This window comes from Pseudorasbora parva, chromosome 1 (genome assembly GCF_024679245.1).
Source record: "Pseudorasbora parva isolate DD20220531a chromosome 1, ASM2467924v1, whole genome shotgun sequence".
Lineage (NCBI taxonomy): Eukaryota > Metazoa > Chordata > Actinopteri > Cypriniformes > Gobionidae > Pseudorasbora > Pseudorasbora parva.
In genome coordinates this window covers 48,373,103-48,396,306 of record NC_090172.1, presented here as the reverse complement: position 1 = coordinate 48,396,306, position 23,204 = coordinate 48,373,103, and the positions used below count along the sequence as shown (strand labels likewise).

Here is a 23,204-nt window from a genome sequence, read left to right as displayed (position 1 = left end):
TGCTACACACTACAAATATATAATCAGTTGAAATAGTTCAGTAAATTCGATATATGTGTAGGTTCTGCGCTGTTTGTGACATACATATTTAAATCAATCCTATAACGCGTAAACTATTTATTTTTTCTTGAAAGAGAATCACTGTTCCCTGTTTTGTTACAAGCAAGTCAGAATGACTTGACAGATTCCGGGATTCTGTACGTGCCATGACGTCACCGAGAGCAGTGGTGGTGGGCTGCTAACCTGCTGCTGACAGTACAAAAAAGGAACAATCAGTATCTTTCACAACAGGTTTTAGACCTTTAAATAATATCACAGAAACAATCCTTATATGAACACAACTGGCATGTTCCTAAAAACTGTCATGAACAAATTAAGCAACAACTCAGATCAGTCATGTCATATATTCATGAACTATTTTTTTTTTTCACACCCCTTATTTCATTTAACAGAATCATTGTGACTATGTGTGGGCCAACGCTCAAATCTTCTGTTTCAGCATTGCCTATTAATAAGACGGACATTAAGACAACATGTCGTTATATTTCATATATCTTTTGAAAGCACACATATAACAGAATTTAATTTAGATCCAGTCCTTATCAAATATTCCTTGAATTCATGTCCTGTTGATGTTTAACTATGTCCTCTAGTGGCTGTAATATGCAATCAGCTTTTTAAAGTACTCTACTTATCTGTGAAAAAGGTAGCCTGTTATTTTTCACCAGAACCATCAGTCAATGCAAGACAGTTTTAGTTGTTTCTAAATAATGAGCAAACATTAATGTGTACAGAGATTTCTTAAACCACTAAATGTTTTATAAACAAGTCAACGTGCAGTTTGAGGTTGAGCCTCAATAATTGAAACATTTAAATGCATTGCAAACTTGGCTGGTTTAGTTTAAAACTAACTGCACCATATCCAAAATATCTGTATGTTGGAGCTGTGGCTAGTCCACATTTTGAATTGTTTTGAATCTGGCATTTCCTCCAGAAATAATGAACAGTAAAACTGTTTGTAAAACATTAAATCTGAGACTTTACATGGCTTTATTTGTAATTATATTGCAGTTGCAGGTAATTAATATAATGACATTTGCTGTAACAATTTTTTACTACAAAAAAAAACACTTAGAAGTAAAGGGTTGGTTCCCTGGACCTTTTAGACACATAGTTTATGTGTATATGCTATTAGCTAATTTTAAAAAGACAACCGATGTAAGCATGCTTTAGACATGTCCATTGCCTTCAGTATCTTAATAGCCTGACAAGCCAGACCCACATCAAGATGTTTGGTCTGGAAACTCACTATTGACAGGGCTCAATCCGAGGGGCGGGATAAACGGTTGTCTTTCAAACTCCCTCTGCACGCGATAGGATAGCGCTACAACCAACCAGAGCAACGAAGGTGAAACAGAACTTGTTGATAGATTAAACATTCACCATATCCGGTCGGCTAATCTTCCCTTTTTAAGAATGACTTCAGTGCCGTTCTTTGTTCTTTTCTCAGAGAAGAGAAAAAAGACTTTTCACCGAGTCTTCCAGAATCGCAGTCAAAGCTGATTCAAAAGACCACTATGGAATGAATTTTGTGCCATAATTAAACAAATAAATCCATCATTTTGCAAACAAACACGATCTGCTTTGCAAAGGAAAACATGACTTGCAAACAAGCAGAGAGCGATGTGCAAATACAGTTCGAGCAGATTTTCTCACAAATGCAGTTCGCGCTAATTTTCTTACAAATGCAGTTTGGGCAGATTTTCTCACAAATGCAGTTTGTGTAGATTTTCTCACAAATGCAGTTCGCGCTGATTTTCTTACAAATGCAGTTTGTGCAGATTTTCTCACAAATGCAATTCTCTTCCAAAACAGCAGATTTCAGGCATGTAATAATTCACTCATTTTTTCGGGGGAGGGGATAAGCCTTTTGGGACTATTCACAAACAATATTTCTTACTAATTATTGGGGGGGACTTTTCCCCTTCAATGTCTATGGTGGTTATGAACCTGCAGTGCAATACACCCACAATACTTTGAACATCAGAGGTGAACTATAGTTGGCTGGGCTTGGTCCTTCTCCCCCATAGAGGGAAATGGTGACAGCAGAAAAACAAATATTAATCATTCTGCTTATAATATATAGCCTACTCTGCTTAAAATATATTTTATTTTATCAGGATTTACCATATTTGATGTGACAGTAACATATACAAAACTAAATCTGTCTAAACTTTAATCCACAATACATATTGTTGCATTTTTGTATTGCAATATATTGTTACACGATACACCCTTACACTATTTTAAATGTTCTCATTTGAATTGTATCATCAAATGTACAAATTACATAAAAGTAAATACTTTTTTATATCCCGTTACACTACAGTGGATAAATGATATGGAGGATGGATGCATTTTAATGAGAAAAAACTAGCCCTAGCAAAAATGTTTTCAGCCATAATGTCACTATTGATTTCGCACTTGTTGGTCACAATAATATCTATATATTTTTATGTTTTGTTTTTATGAAATAGAGTTGACAAAGTGAAAATCTCAAAATGATTAATAATAGATACAGTAAGACAGAAATACTGCATCCGGTTCAGTAAAAAAAAAAGTTTGAAAATCGTAAATTGACCCAAAGCGCCATCTGCTGTTCTGGTAGAGGAAAATGCTCAACTACATTTGTGAGAAAATCTGCCTGAACTGCATTTGTGAGAAAATCAGCGCAAACTGCATTTGTGAGAAAATCTGCTCGAACTAAATTTGTGAGAAAATTAAGCTGAGATAGTAAAAAACATATATGCATTTATGTGGACTAGATTTGGTATTTGTTCAAAGGTTACATGCAATTTGTAGGATGGTTTGTATTTATTTGTGAAATATGCATGCTCACTCATTTATTTGCAAAACACAATACATGTATTTGTTACTCCTCTGTGTTTTCGCTTAAACTGTTCTTTGTATTTGCACATCACTTTCTGTTTGTTTGCGAGTTGAGTTTTCCTTTGCAAAGCAGATCGTGTTTGTTTGCAAAATGCTGGGTTTGTTTGTTTAATTATGGCACAAAAATCACTCCATAGACCGCCGCCGTTCGCCAGTTTCTGTGTTTAATGTTTATTAGAAGCACGCGCAACTCGGCCGTCGTCATTATGGCCCCGCCCGCCGACTCTATACACGATGTGATTGGCCCGTCCGGAGTGAGGGGAATACTGTGTCTATTCATACCAACTCACTTTCAGGTCATGAGCCATGGTAAAAAAAAAAGAAGAAAAAAGAAATAGGCCTACGTAAATTAACGGAAAAAGTACTGGCAGCTCATTACCTAGACATTGTCCAGTAATTTTAGAGACATTTTCCGTAACCCCTAACATAGAACACAATGAAGTTCAACATTATAAATACAGGTCAAACAAAACAAACCCCCAGAAAATTCAACGGTCACAAACAGAAAATTCTGTTAAATTAATACAGTATATTATTGTGGCCTGTATTATAAGTGTAATGATTAAATACTTATTTTTATTTTGTTGTTTTAAAGCAGAAACGGGTCAATATTCAAAGCATTTTTTGAAAGCATTCAGTTTACCTTTCATCCATTCAAGCATTCTCTTGACAGATTCTTCATCTTTGTGTCTCCAACTTACTCACCATAAAGCCTTCTATTTTCAGTTGCCTTGTAATTATTTAATGGCGAGAATAAGGGCCTATGAGAAATACATTCAATAGGCTATTCTAATGTTGCACTGCATACTGCATTTGTTATATTCTCCAATGGAATGTCGAAGCTGCCAATATTAAAAATGATTAAATACATAAATAAATATACAAAGAAATGTAAAAAAGCAAAAATAAATAAATATACATAGAAAAGCAAAAAAAGAACAATTATTTATACATTTATTTCCATATATATTTATTTATCCCTTTATTTATTTATACATTTATTAATTTCTATTTTATTTCCACATTTATACTTTTCTACATTTATTTATTTATGCATTTATTTCTTCCTACATTTATTTGTGCGTAGGGTAATGAGGAGGGCGGGTTTACCTCAGATATATTAATCGAGCTCAGAGTAGGCGAAAGTGAAACAAGTCACTGTCGTAATCAGTGAGTTAAATCCATTCGTTTGATTCCTTAAAATACTCAATTCAAAAACAACATCGTGAACACAATGTGTTGAAGTGGTTTAGCTGTATATTTGTTTCTGATCATTTTATTTAGGCCTATGCGTTATTTAAAAAAAATATATTAGAAGAAATTTATATATATATATATATATATATATATATATATATATATATATATATATATATATATATATTAAAAATTTTATTATACCATATATACACTACTTAAATTAAGTCTATCATTCTAAAATTATTTAAACGCATTCTTAAATCAACACATGCAACAAAAAAGCTACTCTGCCCCACCAAAGAGACGCTCCTCCTGACCTCTTTCATAAATATTTACTATGAACTACGATTCTTTCATAAATCGCCACTAGATGTCAGTGTTCACTTAAGTATTAAAGGGGACATACACACTTGTGTTGTATACGTCACCAACCAACACAAACAAACCCAATCCTAATACGTAATTATTTTTTAACTTCTAATCTAGATCCTCTGCTTTTATATCAAAATATATTATCAAAATAACTTTCTTAGTATTTTTTTGTTAGAAACTTCATTTAAAAACATCATCAGTCTCACACAGAATGTTGTTGGAAACTTCGATCATTATAAAAAGTTAAAACGGAAGTATAATTAGATTCTAAAGATAATGGTTAGTTGGGCATATAAATCTCAGTCAGTCAGTCCATTTATTATTGATATGCTGTTCATGTAGCTCATCAAGTTCACCATGACTCAGCATGTTTTTTTTTTTTGTAATGACACCATGTAGAAATGCTGAATTAAAATGTTACACTTGTTTACAAAAAAAAAAAAAAAACAACTTTATTTGTAAAACTAAATAAAGGACACATTAATGCAGAATTTATGCCAAAAATAACATGACTGGTGTTATATGAGCAAACTACTGAAGCACTTGACCTCAGACTTTAATGATGGCCTTCCCAATGTTTTCCCCCTGCAGCATCCCCATGAATGCAGCAGGCATGTTTTCAAACCCAACGGTGACATGCTCCTTACACTTCAGCTTTCCCTGTAAACCACCAAATAGTGGGAAACTGCATAATTATGCATACATGAACATTAAGATAAAACTAGTATTGGATACATTTAGATTTTATAGTATTAACTAAGCATGCTGACGTACCTCTTGCATCCAGGTCAACATTCGCTTTAGAGACTCCTGATTTTTATGTTCCCACCTGCTCACCAAGAAACCTTCCATTTTCAGCTGCTTAAAAATCATGTGCATGTGTGGATAGGGACCTAAAAAGGACAAACACATCACAGCAGCAGTAGACTAATAAGAGTCTATGTCTACCCAATTCTTAATGCCTAATTTTATGTTTCAGTAATGGTGACTATGTTTTTTGCATTGTTTACACTGAGGTATTAACTCTATAAATATAAAGATCATTTAAAGCACCCCTTCCTGAGAAGTGTTTGAAATCACCCCCCTTTAACCTCACTCACTATTCCATACATTAATCCACTAATATAGTCCACTTGAAAGAGTGAATGAAAACGAGTGAGCAAATTCAGACACTGCGTGTGCAGAACGGCTCCTGCTTTATTATAGTTTGTACTTACGCTTTAATTATCATTTGAAACTGGCAGCTCCTATAGTAATTAAACTATTTATCTTGAAGTCTGTCATTGAAACTAGCATGTACACAGATTAGGCATAACATTATGAAGACTGACAAGTGAAGTAAATAACACTGATCTCTTCATTACAACACCTATTTAGTGGGTAGAATATATTAGGCAGCCCGCAGCTGGTAAACATTTTTGTCCGCAAAGTTGATGTGTTAGAAGCAGGAAAAATGGGCAAGCATAAGGTTTGACAAGAGCAAAATTGTGATGGTCAGACCACTGGGTCAGAACATCTCAAAAACTGCAGCTCTTGTGGGGTGTTCCTGGTCAGCAGATCTATCAAAAGTGGGCCAAGGAAGGAACAGTGGTGAACCGGCATGGGTCATGGGCGGCCAAGGCTCATTGATGCATGTGGGGAGCGAAGGCTGGCCTGTGTGGTCTGATCAAACAGACATGCTACTGAAGCTCAGATTGCTCAAGAAGTTAATGCTGGTTCTGATAAAAAGGTGTCAGAATACACAGCGCGTCCCAGTTTGTTCCGTATGGGGCTGAATAGCTGCAGGCCAGTCAGGGTGCTGAAAGTGCCAACAGTGGGCAAGTGAGCATCAGATATGGACCACGGAGCAGTTGAAGAAGGATGGCCAGGTGCATCTCTTACCTGGGGGACACATGGCACCAGGATACGCTATGGGAAGAAGGCAAGCCAGTGGAGGCAGTGTGATGCTTCAGGTAATGTTCTGCTGGGAAACCTTGGGTCCTGCCATCCATGTGGATGTTACTTTGACACCACTTTTGTTACTTTTGTACCACCTACCTAAGCATTGTTGCAGACCATGTACACCTTTTAATGGAAACAGTATTCCCTGGTGGCTGTGGCCTCTTTCAGCAGTATAATGTGCTCTGTCACAAAGCAAAAATAGTTCAAGAATGGTTTGAGGAGCACAAGTTTGAGATGTTGACTTGGCCTCCAAATTCCCTAGATCTCAATCCAATCGAGCATCGGTGGGATGTGCTGAACAAAATCCAAATCATGGAGGCCCCACCTCGCATTTTACAGGACTTAAAGGATCTGCTGCTCACAACTTTGTGTCAGATACACACCTTCAGGGGTCTAGTGTTGTTCATGCCTCGATGGGTCAGGGCTGTTTTTGCAGTAAAAAGGGGACCAACACAATTTCAGTTCATAATGTTATGGCTGGTCGGTGTAGAAACCTCATTTAAACAATTTAATAACCAATTAAAAAGGAATTGGACCAGCAGTCCCACACTGGACCAGAGGTTTGGAAAATGGATGGATGGATAATTTACCTGCGGGAGCATCATCAGGGCAAGATGCAGGAATTCATTCTGCACGACTCTACGGTGCATTATGGGATTGAATGAGTGTACTCAATGTACACTATGGTTTCAGACACAACTACAAATGGCTGTCCTCTCAAAATAGTGCCCTATTTAAGGGTATAGGGGGTGATTTCAGACACAGCCCAGGTTAACAACACCATGAGAATCACACATAAAGAGACACAAACCTGTTTGTGGGGTGGTGTCATTGTACAATGATATTCCTCCACAAACAGCAATACGCCCAAAAACCTTCATCTGCGAAATAGCAACGCTCGAAAAAGGGCCTCCCACCTGGAAACCAAGATTAAAGTTGTCTTTTTAAATTAAAAAGGCCCCAAAAAAAGAATTGTTATTTGAGAATTAGCATCATAAAATGTATTATTCTGCTAGTATCAATCATTTCTTACATTCTCGAAGTAGCAGTCATATCCGTCAGGTGAAGCGTTCTTCAGTGCTTCCTCCAGTGAGGAGACAGTCTTATAGTTAAAAGCCTGGTCAAAGCCCAGCTCCTTCAGGTAAGCCACCTTGTTATCACTTCCTGCGGAACCCACAACCTTGCAACCTTTAAGTTTGGCAATTTGACCGGCAACAGAGCCCACTGCCCCTGCGGCAGCATTCACCAGTAAGGTTTCTCCAGGTTTGATGGCACAGACCTCCTCCAAACCGTAGAGTGCAGTCAGCCTGTGGCACACAGTTAATGTTATTCATCATCTTTTCATGCATCATTTTATCACATTAAGTTTTATATATATGTGGTGCCTAAAATAAAAGATCATCAAGTACAACTTGGAAATAAATTGAAATAGTGTTGCATCAGAATTCAGACCAGGAATAATACTATAAAGATAACTAATAGCATCCACACCAGCACACAATAACATTCTGGTTTATACAAGCATGCGCTGCAGTAATGTGGTCTGCTGCTTTAAATGCTTGAGCATTTTGATTATGGATAGGTTCTGATTGTCAATGTTCCAATTGTTCATCAACTGAAAAAAAAAAATGTCTGAAAGTCATTTCGAAAATTTCCTATGTCGTTATCGTTTTATTTGGGTGAGGACCTATTCTCATATACCTTAGAACATTATCCATTTGCTATCGGACAAAAACTATTTTCTGAGAACATGTTTAAAAGCGTTGCAAAACGAATCACACTAAAGAGAGAACTAGTGCGCAAGCGCAACAAATGTTTGTTGCGTAAAGCCAGAAGTGAATTACTAAATTTACTTTTCCCAGAACTCTAATGTCTACTCACCACATCTGTGCTCTTTGATGTGATCAAATGAAACATCAGATAATGATTATCAATGTGGATTAAGCCTTTACCCTTATAAAAGAAACAATTGTAGGATTGAAAGAAGCAGTGGGTTTTACCCTGGCATGCCAATGGCTCCAAGGGCATGGGAGAGGGGTACATCTTGAGGCCAGTCAACCAAGACTTTGCTGAGATCACTCCCATCTGACACAGTATGTGTTCTCCAACCACATCGACCAATCACATGGCAGCCCACAGGAAATGTAGGATTATTACTTTGAATCACCCTATAGTCAAAAGAGAAGAAAGAACACATTTATGGTTGGCATGAAATGGAAGTTGCGATAATCTTTTCTTCCTTATTGTGACGTAACCAAGTGAACCTGAAACAAGAAAAAAAAGTAGGGTGGGACCTTTCTCCATCGGGAATTAATTGGATTATTTGTGGTTTGCTATTGCTGCAATCTCAATCACGTGTGTTGCGAGTCCTCTCTTGTAAGTGACAGGTTGTCCCAATGCCATTGCAAGAGAGGACTTTAAGTTACTTTGATTAAAAAGATTTCAAGGTCACATTCGTTAAAAAAAATAATGATGTGCACAGATAAATAATTTATAAAAAAAAAACATTGCAATATTCCATAAAAAGAAACAATTGTCAATTTAGATTGTGATTTTAAAAACAAGAAGAGGCATTGTCCCTTAACATTATATAAACACAAACAGTTTTTACTGGTATGCACATGCTTAATCAATCTAGTGCTAGTTCTTGATCTAATCAATTAAATAACGGTCAGTAATGTAAATGAGTTGCAGATGCATTTCTTTTTGTAACACATTTGTAATGCATTTCTTTTTAAACAAAGAGTTGGAAAGTTCCCATTTAACACTGCCTGAATAATTATTAATCCTGGACCTGTCCTGTAGACCCGTTCGCAATTTGGTGTTGGGGGAATTTCTCATTTGAACTGAGTTAGTGGGTCCCTAGACATGAAAAATCACAGAGGTGCTCGTCCGCCATAGTGCCACGAATGACATAGTGGTCAAATCAAATATGGCCGCCGATGGATGATGATGAAAATCCTACATATTTGTTTCTGAATGTTTATACACATGTAATACCTCTATTTTGACTAATTATGGTATGTGGAATTCATTTCTGCTATTGATATGACCATATTGGGTGATTTTGACCTTAAAGGGGGGGTGAAACACTCAGTTTCAGTCAATCTCATGTCAGTCTTGAGTACCTATAGAGTAGTATTGCATCCTTCATATCTCCGAAAAGTCTTTAGTTTTATTATATTTATAAAAGAAATATGGGCTGTACAGAGTCTTTCCGGAAAACACCGAGCGCCTGGAGGCGTATCGAGTGGGCGGAGCTAAAGAAAGACGAGAGCGGACAAAGCGGTGACGTCCTCAAGCGTGGAGAAACCCATCGCTATCTCAGCTAATACAGATAATGATCCAGAATCAAATCTGAGGCTGAAATAAATTGAACAGGAGAAAAATTAACAGCAGGATTTGTGTGTTTACTCGCAGTTTGATTCGGTTTATGGACTATTGTATGCGACTAAACCTTAGCAGTAGCAAGCAAAACGGTTTTGCACGTCATACTAGTGTAACTTTATACATAGAACAACAATGGAGTCCGTTAGCGCATTTGAATGACGAAGCACGCGATCGTGTCGTTTACTGATGTTTACTCACGCGACAAGCCGACAGCACAGACATTTGAAGCAGTTTAACTCACCGGCTGGTTCCAAAGCAGGACCGAATCTTTATCGCTGGGACCGCTCCGTCAAAAACACACTTCTTTGGTATGATTTGGTGAAGTCTTGACAGCAGTGAACGGTGGAGATCCACTTTGAGACGTGACTGAAGATATGTTGTGAAGCTTCCCGTCATTTCTGCGTTCAAATCGGTTCAAATGCAGCGCTGCCTTCCCGGAATGCTGTGCTGAAGCGTTGAAGTCGCTTGATGTCACTCATAGGAATAAAGTGGAGCGCGGCGTGGAGTGTTTATGGGCGTGCATTTCCTCTCTCGCTCTAGTCACACGCGCGCTCACCCTACCGGGAGAAGAGCCCGTACGGCCCATACGAGGACCTTCCGCTCTGTCCACGTCAAGCCGAGCCATACCCGAAAAAAACTCTCCGAAACTTGTGAGAAACCGGAAGGAGTATTTTTAACACAGAAATACTCCATCAAACGTCCAACATTAGTTTTTGAAACTTTGTCTGTTTAGGATGGGAATCCAAGTCTTTAACAGTGGAAAAAACTTCAGTAAGCATGAAACAGCATTCCCCCCCCCCCCCCCCCAAATGGCATGGTCATAGTCATTTTCCTATTTTGAAGAATCTCAAAAGACATGTACATGCGAACTAACTAAATTTATAGTCTGCCCTTATACTGTGTATTGTGTATACAATACTAGACAGAGTTCACAACAAATAAGAGGACAAGATTTAACTTTTCTTGTATTTTACCAGGAGTATCAAAAGATACTTCTCACTTCATCTCACTATTGAGCATCGCACCAATTGATCAACAGTGAGCATGCTATCATCTTGATGCGTCACTGACAAAGACAGTGGTTAAAGGACATATTCTGACTGGAGATGACTGTATGAGCAACATGGGGACTAAACATGCTGCTATGGCTTCTGACCCAGTGCAATACTTAGCCAACTTTGAAGAGGCAGACACCTTGACAGAGCAAGATGCAGCTAAGACATTTGATGATTTCAGGATAGAAATCTACACCAGAGGAAGTTCTGGAATTGATGCTCTCCCTTCCACAAGTAGTGGGATCAGAGGCCACATCCAACGAGGGGCTTTTCTGGTTCATACGACATGCCACTTGCTTGCAACTTTGGCACACCCCTGCCATCAAAATGTCTGAAGCCCATACCACCAAGTCTGCTCACAGTAAAGCCCCTTTCACACTGCGATTTCGGCAAATACACGGATAATGCGACCCGGCATTTGTTCCCGGGCCGCTAGATTTGGCCCATTCACACTGCCAGCGAAATGCCGTAATATGTGCGCTTTCACACACAACGCTTAACGGTCCCGGGTCGAGTTGACACGTGACATCCTGATGTGACGTATAATGGCGAGCGATCTCAGCTTCAGCGCGGATAGTAAGGAGATCCGTGGTCTCGACTTGCGTCCAGTTTGCACACATTTCTGCTTGTTTAATTTTAGTTTCTTTTGTATACGAACACTCTCTGCGTTTAAAACACCAACGAGCTCTTCTGGCACTGCAGGATTGTATTATTGAAAAAACAAGCTCTAGGAGTCGCACGATAACTACGTACACGTTGCGGCATTAGTTTCGGCTTTTGTTCACACAGCGCACGTCCCGGGTCGAATACCGCAATATTACTAGGTCCCCGACCCGGGTCGAATTCGATAATCAATCCCGGGACGTGGTTGCTTTCACACAGAAGGCGACCCGGCAATGTTCCGGGAATATTGCGGGTCCGACGTGCAGTGTGAAAGGGGCTTAAGTAAGTGTGCAGGCAAGTGTGACAATCGCCGATGTGGCTTTTGTGCTGCTGAAGTTCATGCACCATATTCTGCCATGGAAAAATCATCCTGTAAAAACCCATCCCACTAACATGCATGAACACATACAGTACACTTTGAGAGAAATCAGACTATATGGTGCATTTTTAGTTCATTTGATATGATGTAATTTGTATCAGTTTTATTGCTTCTTTAGCTTAGAAATCTAGACACACCCTAGCGGCAGCAAAGCTAATTTGCAGCCAGGGTAGTCTAGCAACTCTTCGTTGAATTGTGAGCTGTAAAAAACAAACTCTGGTCAGGCCAATCAAATTGTGTATAGAGTCGGTGGGCGGGCTTAATATAATGACGGCAGAGTTGCGGAGGTTCCGCGTGCTACTTGTAAACAAAGAAGCTGGCAAACAGCGTTCTTTCAAATTGGCTTTGGCCGCGACTCTGGAAGACTCAGAGTTAAGCTTTTCTTTGAGAAAAGAACGGTACTGAAATCATTCTTAAGAAAGGAAGATGTGTTCGGAGTTTTGCCGACCGGATACAGCGAAAGTTTAATCTATCAACTAGTTCCACTTCACCTTCTTCGTTGCTCTGGTTGGTTGTAGCTCTATCCTATCGCGTGCAGAGTGAATTTGAAAGACAACCGTTTATCCCGCCTCTCAGATTGAGCCCTGCCAATGGGAAGTTCCCAGGCCCAACATCTTGTCAGGCTATTACTACATAGTTTTATTTGCACCCAATTGTTTATCATTGTACTAACACCCAATTAAACTAAAACTTCAAAGAGGATGTTTATAATTGTTACATTTCTTCTCTTCATGTCTTGTTATAATTAAAACAAATAATTGAAGGAAACAATAATAAGTGACTTTAAAGAAAAAATATTTTTTTATAAAAAAATATGTTGACCTTGATATTTCAATGACAAGATGATCCTTAATGTTAAAAAAATATTAGCAATGAATGTTAAATGTCAGATTTAGTAGAATTAAACTTATTGCATCTGGCTTTTATTCCTAATAATGGCCAAGTTATGGCCAAGGTCTTCTGAATAGGAAAATTACCTTGACCATGCCTGTTAAAGGTTAGAATTCAACCATTATGGTCATAACAATATCAGAAATTAATTCCACATACAATAGGAAGTCTAAATGGAGGTATTACATGTGTATATACATTCAGAAACATAGAAGTTGGATTTTCATCATCATCCATCGGCGGCCATATTTGATTTGACCACTACGTCATTCGTGGCACTATGGCGGACGAGCACCTCTGTGATTTTTCATGTCTAGGGACCCACTAACTCAGTTCAAATGAGAAATTCCCCCAACACCAAATTGCGAACGGGTCTACAGGACAGGTACTGGATTATATGGTTTCCTTTGTAATTTTGATGAAAGGGATTGAACAGGATGAAGCTCTTACTTGGCAACTTGAGTTCCGATCATCACGTCTCCTGGCTGCATTCGAACACGACTGTATGGGCTAGAAGAAATTAAAAAGATCAAATTGCACATTTCGAGGAAATAAAAATGAATTCCTTAAACATTTCACATAAATCAAACAAGGGATGATTTTCAAACAATCAGGATCAGTCTGACTTTACTGCATATCATCAGGTCCTTAAATGCTGATACATGCTAATTACAGCTTTCTCACTCACCGCATGTAAGGGTCCACACTAAGGAACAGTGCCTCCAGAAGAACCTCTAAAGAACAAGAATAAATGGTGTTCAACAGAGCAAATATGAAAAATATAACATGACATTTAAAGACCACAAACCTCCATCTCTGGGCTCAGAGAGCTGCTCTAGTTTCAGCTCAAAGTCGGTGTTTTTGGGAAAGCCCTCAAAGTGCTGCTTCAGAACCCAGGTTTTGGCTTGAGCCATGGCTTTTAGTTTTAAACTGTAAAAGTAAATTAAAATAATATTGCATAATGCATACATAAGTTAACATAGTCAAGTGTAAGTCGTGTTACTTTCAAAACAACAGACAGCGTTATTTTGCTCACACATCACATCTGTAGGCTAATTTAAAAAAATGCCGGTCCGAACTGCGTATGATACATCATATAATCATAATGAAGTAAAACAATGTACATACCCGTTAACGTACACTACACAAAGCTCTCTATTCTTCCAAGCGTCGCGCACAGAGCACAGACTCAGTAGAGAACTTGTTTAAGACCCTCCCACTGCTACACTCATGGCTGGATCTCAATCATGTGACATATTATATTTGTCTGATTGGCCGACATGACCCCCACGTCATGTGACCAAAGCGCAAGCGCGGGCATTTCGGAAGTTTGGCTGTGGCACGCTAGACGATTGTTTTTCAAGGTAAGGATATTTTTACTTACTGCTTTGTGACATACATGTCAAAGTCGGTTTTAACTGAATTGTTGTGGCAAATGTATTAGCTGTTGTACACAGCTAATCAATAAGCATGGTAATTTAACTTGATACAATCGTTGAACAAATGACGTTAACGTTATTAAGTTACTACAGTTTTAACGGCTCTTGAAATTCAAAATATTGTATTCATCTGTTATTCTGACGTTAAAGCTTAAGCTACTTTGACTTTAGCTGTCTTTGAGATATTGGTCATCATGACCAAGTCGTGTCTGAAACGTAAGGTTAAGTGTGTTGATGGGTCTTAGTTAACTTAAGTTAACGTTACTGTTATTTTTTTATTTCCTGAGGATTCAAATTAAAAATATATTCATATTTATAAGTGTGTTTTATGATCAATTAGTGTGTTGGTCACATACGTTTTGTGGAAACTGCTTTTTCGAAAGCTGTTTTCCACAGAAGAACATATCAGGCTAAATCTCCACAACGACAGTTTATCAGTCACTGACTATAATCACAGACCTTCAGCAGCAGACTTATGTGGGTTTAACTTACTAGCTATGCTGAAAGTATCTAGATGAGAACATACACACTTGAAACTAAGAAAAAGTGCGCTGAACAAAGCAGCAGGTTTATTTATAACCTATTATCCTGTTTGCCTGAAATCCTCATCTGTCTCCTCCTTAAAAAATGGTTTCCACAAAAAAAATTCAAAATTGACAATAAATGATGTTTCTTGATCACCAAATTAGAAGATTTTAAAGGATATAATGATGCTGACAATCAGCTTTACCATTGTATAAATAAGTAATTGTTTAAAAAATATAATAAGAAATACGCTTATAAGCTTTAAAATTGTAATAATGTTTCCATAACATGACCTTTTTTTTTTTTTTTTTTTTTTTTTTTAACTGTATTTTGATTTGCAGGTGCCCTAGAATGAACAATTTAATGAACATTGCCATAGTGAAATAATAAGAGTTCAGTACATGGACATCACATACTGTGAGTCTCAAACACCAGAGACCTTCACCTTCACCTAAATTACTCTTCGTGTAGTACTCTGACAGGTGTTGTTATGCGCGCTATGGAAAGTAAATGCGCCATATGTTATCGCTTCGCTATATCATTGATATCGTGATATGCCACCTTTTTATCATGTAAAAACGTATACCGGTATGATATGGCACACCCCTACTCACAATTATTTCAATGTCCATGTTTGCTACACTGTAAAAAATGGACTGTATAATTTACAGGAATTTACTGGCAAAAAAGTTGCCAATAAAATCCTGTAAAAATGTTCCTGTAAAAAATCCTGTAAATACCCCCATAATCCAAGATGTTTGTAAAAGTGTAACATTAAAAAATAATGAAAATAATAATTTTAACAGTAAACTGTAAATTACTGATTTAAATGCGAATACATTTACAAATGAATAAAAAGTCAAGGGTCTTACAAGTAAATATTTAATAAAACTAGTAGCAAGGCATTGAGTTTATTAAAACTGGCATTGCAAGGCAACATTTTCTCCGCTCTGTCTTCCAACTGTTAAAATCTTACTATAAAAATGACATAGTATTACAAAATAACCACAAAGACCGTAAAAAGCTATTTTAAGACATTTTGAGTAGAACATTAACTTTCAATAAAAATGAAAGTCAATCAACAGAATTTGTGGCATTTTTTTTATCCTATTAAAACTCACTGCAACGTCTTTTCTTTTTAAAGAAAAAGCATTAAAATAAAATGCTAAAATCAACATTATTCCAAAAATTCTGTTGTTTGAGCTTATCTTCTATTAAACTAAGAATATTTCATCAAAAGACAACTTAATACTAGGGCTGTCAAAATTGCTCAAATGACTTTCAAATATTCCCTCTAAAAAATATTCTAACATCTGGTTGCGCATTTTGTCAGTGGCGTGCACGTGCATTACGTCAATAACTTGTATAGGTAGTCTATTAAAGTTTAAACATATTTGACAACGTATTACTTACACAAAAACAAGTAAATCAACTAATGGCCAAGACTGCAGACCTCACTCTCTCTCGCCCTCAGCTCACGCTCTCTGCGCATAATGGTTTAAATGAACAAACTTTGCTGATCAAGAGATTTGTGCAAGCAAATGTGACTTGTGACTTGTCTCCCAAATATAGCAGGCTTCATTCGGTGATTGAAACAAATATTATTGTAGGAATTGTTTTTACAGCATATTGAACGCTCCGAGTGAGCTGTGCTGTGGTAAACATGGAACTTTTCCTTGACATGAAACAGTAAATAATCAAACAAGTGGAAGCAGTGCATTTATCCTTTATTCATGCAAAATCTCTTCAGTCAGTACAGTAGCCTACACTTTAGTGTTTCTGTTTAACGTTAAATAAAATGTGGCATGGTATGCTAGCTGTATCTTACATAGCTTGCATTCAACTTTATCTCGCGGCAACAATTTTACCTCCTACCGACCAAAATCCAAAGTACTTCCAGACATGACTTTAGATTTTGGAGTTAAAATCGCTTTCTCTGCAGCGGTCGAGTTGGGCTCTGCACTTTCTGCCATCTTCCATGCAAGATGTGCCAACTTTCAGCATTGACGCTATGCCTGACAGTACGACTCCTGTGATCTGTCCCTGAAACCAGGCGCGTGCCCACTCGCAAATCAGACAGCCATGCCTCTACTACCGGGCGCTTTTTCCCCACTTTTTTTATTAATTCAAATATTAATTTTCACCTTCGAAAATTCGAAAAGTTCACCTTTTTTTTTTTTACTATTCGAATATATATTCGAATTTGGTATATTCGTTGACAGCCCTTATACACTTGAAGTTCATTAACCTTCTGAGATGAGCAACACATGAGGGTTGACTTGTTCCTCTCTGAGTACTTTCCACTTGTTTTGCCTCTGTGCTTGTTGTCTTGGCTCCAGGGAGTGAGTAATGTGATTCCAACAAAACATCTGCACAAAAACATAAGCAGAAACTTTAGAAAATTTTCAAAAATGGATTGAAACTAGCTCAATAAAATAAATGTAAAATGCCACTAATACAATATAATCAGCATTTGTTGCACTACTAATGTATAAAGTACTGTTAAATAGTTAGTTCACACAAAAATGAAAATTGTCATTTACTCACCCTCATGTTATTCCAAACCCATTAGTATTTTGTTCATCTTGGGAACACAAATCAAGATATTTTTGATGAAATCTGAGAGCTAATGTCCCTCCACTGACAGTCTACAAAACTACCACTTTCAAGGCCCAGAAAATTAGTTAAGACATCATTAAAGTAATCCATGACTCCAGTGGTTTTGCCTACATTTTATTAAGCAAATCGAGTGCTTCGTGCAAAAAAAACACAAAAAAAAAACACTTTCCTTACAATGTCCAACACATGTTCATGAGAGGACCTCAACGCAATACGCATGCGTGTTGTGTTAAAACAAGAGCCGACGTTGTTACATGAATTTAAAGTGGAAAATTATGTTGTTGTTTTTACAGTTACATCATTTGCTCACCGTGTCACCACCCCCACCGTCATTTAGATTTTTTTATAGTAATAAAATTATACCTATATAGACAATACAAATAAAAACTCAACGTGTCTGGTCAGGGGCGTCGGACTACCCAGGGCCCAAGGCAGGGGGGGCCCTTAGAAGTCCGTTTTCTATACATACATATATATGCACTAACATTTGTAAATAATTTATGTACAAATAGCTTATTTTGTTTACATTAAGTGTTTTTATGATAAAAATGCAATACCCCACCCATTGGTATCACTATGGTATTTGGTACGGGGGCCCAGCAAAATTATTTGTACCCAGGGCCCAAAATTTGGTGCTACGCCATTGTGTCTGCTTAATAATGCATAATCCGAACGAGTGTCGCAGCACAAACGCAGCAGGAGTTCATTCATCAGAGAGTAAAGAGCTGACTGAAATGATTGCGGAAGATTTGGCTTCAAAGAGACATGTAAAAGTGTTGTTGTGTTTTTCATTAAGAATAATAGGCTAATGAGCCCACCATTCAAGCGGCAACCCATCCCAAAATAGCACTAATTCAAAACCAAAACTAAAATGAGCACATTTACGAACTGTCAATCACGGTGTGTGTGCATGCACACTGGCGCGTTTTCAGTTCATGCATATGGAAGCTTAACTTATTGAAAGCACTCTCTCCGCTCTGTTATTTTCGGTTTAGATAGAATTAGTGATTCAAAAGCCCAGTCGGTGATACTGGAATTACCGGTGTTGTCATGCATCGATTAACCAGTGGGAAAATTTTCTCACCGTCACATCCCGACACTGAACCTTCAAATAAATAGGAGGCTTAAAAAAATCTTACCGAACCCCAAACGGTAGGTAGTGTGTGTGTTTTCCAGTTTGCAAACATCCAGTTTGTACAGTATCTTGCAGCACTCACCTCAATTAGGCCTTCTTTTGTGAATGCATATTAAGTCAGGGTTGCTATAATTTCCTTTGACTATCTGCCTTAGGATAACTGAATATCTCTAAAGTGTGAGCCAAGTTCACATAAGCAGACATGCTGGATGGGGCACAGTTCGTTGAGGCATTGTCACGGTTGGGTTACCCACGGGCATCTATGCTGAAAGGTTCTGAGTTTGACTGGTTATTTGACACCGCGCCAGATAACCTCCACCTTTTACGTGTTGTCTGCAACCGCCTGAACCGCAGCAATGTTCTAATGCCAGAAGAATTGCAAGCATACAATGCACTCCAGAAGTCCGGGAAGCCCATCTTGGATGAGGCGACACTGGCAGAGCTGCTTAAAACCTGTTTGCCCGTGGATGGAGGTGAAGGGTCACAGGGCTGTTCTGCACTGGGTGGAGAGGGAAATGTAACAATTGAGGACCTCGAGACAGAACTTCAAGCTCTCCGCAAGGAAAAGCAGCTAAAACAACGCAGACTCAACAAGCTGCAGATGCTAGCTACCAACTGGGGTGCAAACTCCTCTGCATCCCAAGCACTGCTTCAGGAAGGAGGGAATGTGGTAAAAGATGCCAACTCTGCCTTGGCAGCTGAAAACGCATACACCAACTCCGCAGTAGAGAACTTGTCAAAAGAGACCACCAAACTTGCTGGCTTTTACCAAACCAGGAGTAAAGATGAAGCCACTCCACCTCAGCCAGGGACCCCTGTACTCCTCTCTCAGTTGTCTCTAGAGCCATTCCTCCAGCAACAGGAGCAATTCACCAAAGTGTTGGCTGCCTACACTCAGCGTCAGTTCTTTCAGGGCATTTCAGACTTGATGGAGACCTCCACATTCAATCGTTGCCAGCTGACAAATCTGAGCTGCTGCAGTGAGAATGAGGAAGAAGAGGATGGGGGACTGGTGGAGCTCAGGAAGAAAGAGATGGCACGACTCCAGTGGGCATATATAGTGGCACAATACCAGCTGGTGAAAGAGAGGGCAGAGGAGCATGGGGACAAGGCAGCAAAAGAGTGGCTCATCCAGCAAATGAACAGCATCACAGAGGTAAACACATTTTTACTTATGTTGATTTATTTTTTTATGGCGAACTTAAGCTATGTATTTCCTTTGATCTTTTTTTCAAGACTAGCAAAGTTGAACATATATGCTACTAGGGCTGGACAATAATTCAATATCAATATATATCGCGATATAATTTTTTTCAATAACGGTGATATGATTTTTAAACACATTTCCGATATTTCGATATGACTGACGTTCAGGGCGCATGCCATCAGAAAGAGCAGAACACGATTGGCTTCTTGCGCGATGACGTACACCACGGACACGCAGCCAGTGCTCAGCAGTAGTAGGCTGATAGATCCAACGCGGCACGTTTTAGCTACAAAGAGAGTTTCCCTGACCGCAACACAAATGTGACTGAACGAGCTTCCACAAGTAAGGAGAAATAAATAATTGATAAGAGAAGAAAGACTAACTTTCTTTAGTGGCGTGGAAGTGGTTCGTCTATCTAAAGCGCTATTCGCACGGGATTAGTATTATAGGGACCTCTGTGATTTAGAAATGACTCCTCCACATCTGAGTTTTGCGTGGCGCATTCGCACGGGATAAGCAAAGCCTGTGATTTTACTCGAATTTACTGACTTCTCCCGGATATGATGTTCGTTATAGATGTATGAAATCATAAACAGGCATCGATATCGTTTTGATTATTTTACAGTAGCCTAATAAATAAATATAATTTCGTTCAGTTAGCGAACAGACGCCATGAACTGAGCTCAGACCAGCGGCAGGAATCAGATTTCATTTATCACGAGTAGGAAGCTGACAATATACGGCGGAAGATTCAGTTTCAAAACTAAATGTAAAAGCGCCTATTTAAACAAGATTGTCATTGTACTATACTGTTCTGTTCTGTTTTTCATTAAGAACAGTGTTGATGTTAATATTAAACACACCATTCAATCAGATTACTGTCAAATTGGTACTCATTCTAAAGTGAAAGCATAATCCGTGTGGGCGCGGCTGCACGGGAATGACTGAACGGTATGAATGCAGACTTTATTCTTGGTGAAAGATAAAGATAGAAATGCTCACAGGGAGAAAAAAAGCTTGCAAAAAGTATATACAATCCGCCTAATCCTGGCCAAATCACAGAGATGTCGATTCGCACGGGACTAATGTTATCACAGGACCTCGGTGTTCGGCGAAATATGGTAGGTAGGCTAATTTGCGGGGGAGTTTTTACTTTTTCAAATTACAGACATGGCCGATTCTCACGGGATTAAGATCACAGACATTCTCTGCAATTATTACAAATCACCAGAGGTCCCCAGATAATACTAGTCCCGTGCGAAGGGGGCTGATATTAAACTTCAGGTTTCAGTGTGCTGCAAAATGTGCCGGAGAGGTGCCGACTAGGGGTGTAACAATACATCGACAGATGCATCAATCTAATGTCTAACAATACGATGCCAAGCGTTACAAATAATCCATGTAGACTATTTATGTAAGAGGCAAGTGGCACATTTGTTTTAATACTTTCCACATTTGCACACAATGACATGTATTAACACCAATGCGTTCATTCTCGTTTAAATTACCTTTCAAAGCTTGTGAAAGACGGTCAGACATGGCTTCACGAAAATGTATCATTTGCTCCTGTTAAAGCCTTGCCAAAGCAGCGTGCACTCATCTCAAACAGAGCACAAATAGGCCACTGAATTGAGTCTTATTTTATTAATTTTTTTGTGCATCAATAGATAAAGGTATAGTTTTGCATAAAAGGAGAATATAGCGCTATGAATCGTTCTTCACTGAAATGTAAAACTTAAAAGAAAATGCTCAATAAACTGCGTCTGCGAAGTGAGAGTCTTGTTTATTTGACGGTGATTTCACATTTCTTGTTCGTATAAAGGCTAAATTCCAATAAAAGGTGAACATTAATTTATTTGTACCGTTTTTATTTCTAAAATATCATATAGTTTTATAGGAGGAGGTTTCATAGACTTGGCAAATTAATTTGTCAGAAGTTTGTAGGTACAGAAATCCTTTGTGGCAGTTCTTGGTAGTTTTTCTAAAGCTTTTATATAGTTCATATCGATATCGAAATTATATCGTATCGACCAAAATTAAGAAATATATCGTGATATAAATTTTGGCCATATCGTCCAGCCCTATATGCTACTTTGCAAAAAGTTTGGGGTCCTTTTTTTTTTTTTTTTACTTTAAGAAATTAATGCTTTTATTTAGCAAGGACACATTAAAGGGATACTTCACCACTTTTTCAAATTAAACTGTTATTCCCTTAACTAAAACGAGTTGATACATACCTCTCTCGTCTTAGTGCGTTCACTTAATCGCTCTGACGTGCTATGACGATCTGATAGCATTTAGCTTAGCCCACTAAGCCCAGTTCATTCACTATGGTACCAAACAGAGATCAAGTTAGAAGCGACCAAACACCTTCATGTTTCCCTATTTAAATACAGTTACACAAATAGTTGAATGATCAAGTATGGTGACATAAAATAAAACGTGGCGCTTTTCTAAGCGGATTAAAAATGAGAACTATAATGTATGGCGGAATAGCACTTCTGAGAGTACTTCGACTCAGCACAGTCAAAAGTCCCGGCTGAAACCTCCTCCCTCACATCTCCCCTCCCCCCTATTGACAGAAATGAGAGAGGGAGGGGGAGATGTGAGAGGATTTTTCAGCCGGGACTTTTTACTGCGCCGAGTCGAAGTACTCTCAGAAGTGCTATTCCGTCATACATTATAGTTCTCCTTTTTAATCCAATTAGAAAAGCGCCATTTAAAATGTCGCGTTTCATTTTAAGCATCATACTTGCTCTCTCAACTATTTGTGTAGCTGTATTTAAATAGGGAAACCATGAAGGTGTTTGGTCACTTCTAACTTGATCTCTGTTTGGTTCCATAGTGAATGAACTGGGCTTAGTGGGCTAAGCTAAATGCTATCAGAATTAGTGATCGACCGATATATCGGATTCCCGATATTTAAGCATTTTTTCATAATCGGGTATCGGTTTTGTAATATCGGATTTCCCGATAAATGGCGCCATCTTGTTGACGTTTTGAGAATTGCATACAAGCGCGCCATTAACGGACTGTCTGAGGGGAGATGAGTCAACAACGGTGTTTAAAGGTAAAATAACCTGCATCCCTTAATTGATAAACTTTGTTTGACATAACATTAATGCACAATTGAGATATGCACAAATAAGATGTTATGAGATGATATATAGATATTAACTTGCCACTGTAGAGATGACTCACTGACGGAGTCATCAGGTAATCCGTTATGTCACAATAAAGACGTAACTTCACATGAATGAAACAAAACAGCCATGAATGAGAGCATGTTGGAAGTAAAAGCACCATATTTCTTTCTTTCTGTGTGTTTATGCTCTGTTGCATTCAGCCGTTCACTCACCGAGTTGTTGCTCCAGCATATATGCTAACGTTACCGTAGGCTATGTAGGCTAAACAAGACCGACTCGTTTAAAACTCCTTA

General features: G+C 38.3%; 2 protein-coding genes across 7 annotated transcripts in view; one reads left to right on the top strand and one right to left on the bottom strand.

Moving 5' to 3' along the window:
* Positions 1–4,411: 4,411 nt before the first annotated feature.
* LOC137085118 (prostaglandin reductase 1-like) lies at positions 4,412–14,072 on the bottom strand. Its single transcript, XM_067451682.1, has 9 exons — positions 13,969–14,072; positions 13,649–13,770; positions 13,529–13,574; positions 13,291–13,350; positions 8,463–8,630; positions 7,496–7,769; positions 7,274–7,379; positions 5,296–5,414; positions 4,412–5,181 (listed from the first exon to the last, which is right to left on the bottom strand). The coding sequence occupies exons 2-9, from the start codon at positions 13,752–13,754 to the stop codon at positions 5,071–5,073; spliced, it is 990 nt and encodes a 329-aa protein (XP_067307783.1). The 5' UTR covers positions 13,755–13,770; positions 13,969–14,072; the 3' UTR covers positions 4,412–5,070.
* Positions 14,073–14,101: 29 nt separating this feature from the next.
* Positions 14,102–23,204, top strand: part of LOC137075443 (DNA polymerase nu-like) — a 77,718-nt gene continuing 68,615 nt past the window's right edge. For 4 of the 6 annotated variants that reach the window (XM_067443998.1, XM_067443982.1, XM_067443990.1 and 1 more), the window contains exon 1: positions 14,124–14,204. Coding sequence is in view for 2 of the 6 variants with exons in the window: in XM_067444016.1 (XP_067300117.1) it covers positions 18,761–19,714 (954 nt within the window). In the remaining 4 variants the exon portion in view is untranslated. Of the gene's footprint in view, positions 14,205–18,713; positions 19,715–23,204 lie in introns of all 6 variants that reach the window. The other 2 variants (XM_067444016.1, XM_067444008.1) reach the window with 1 other exon arrangement.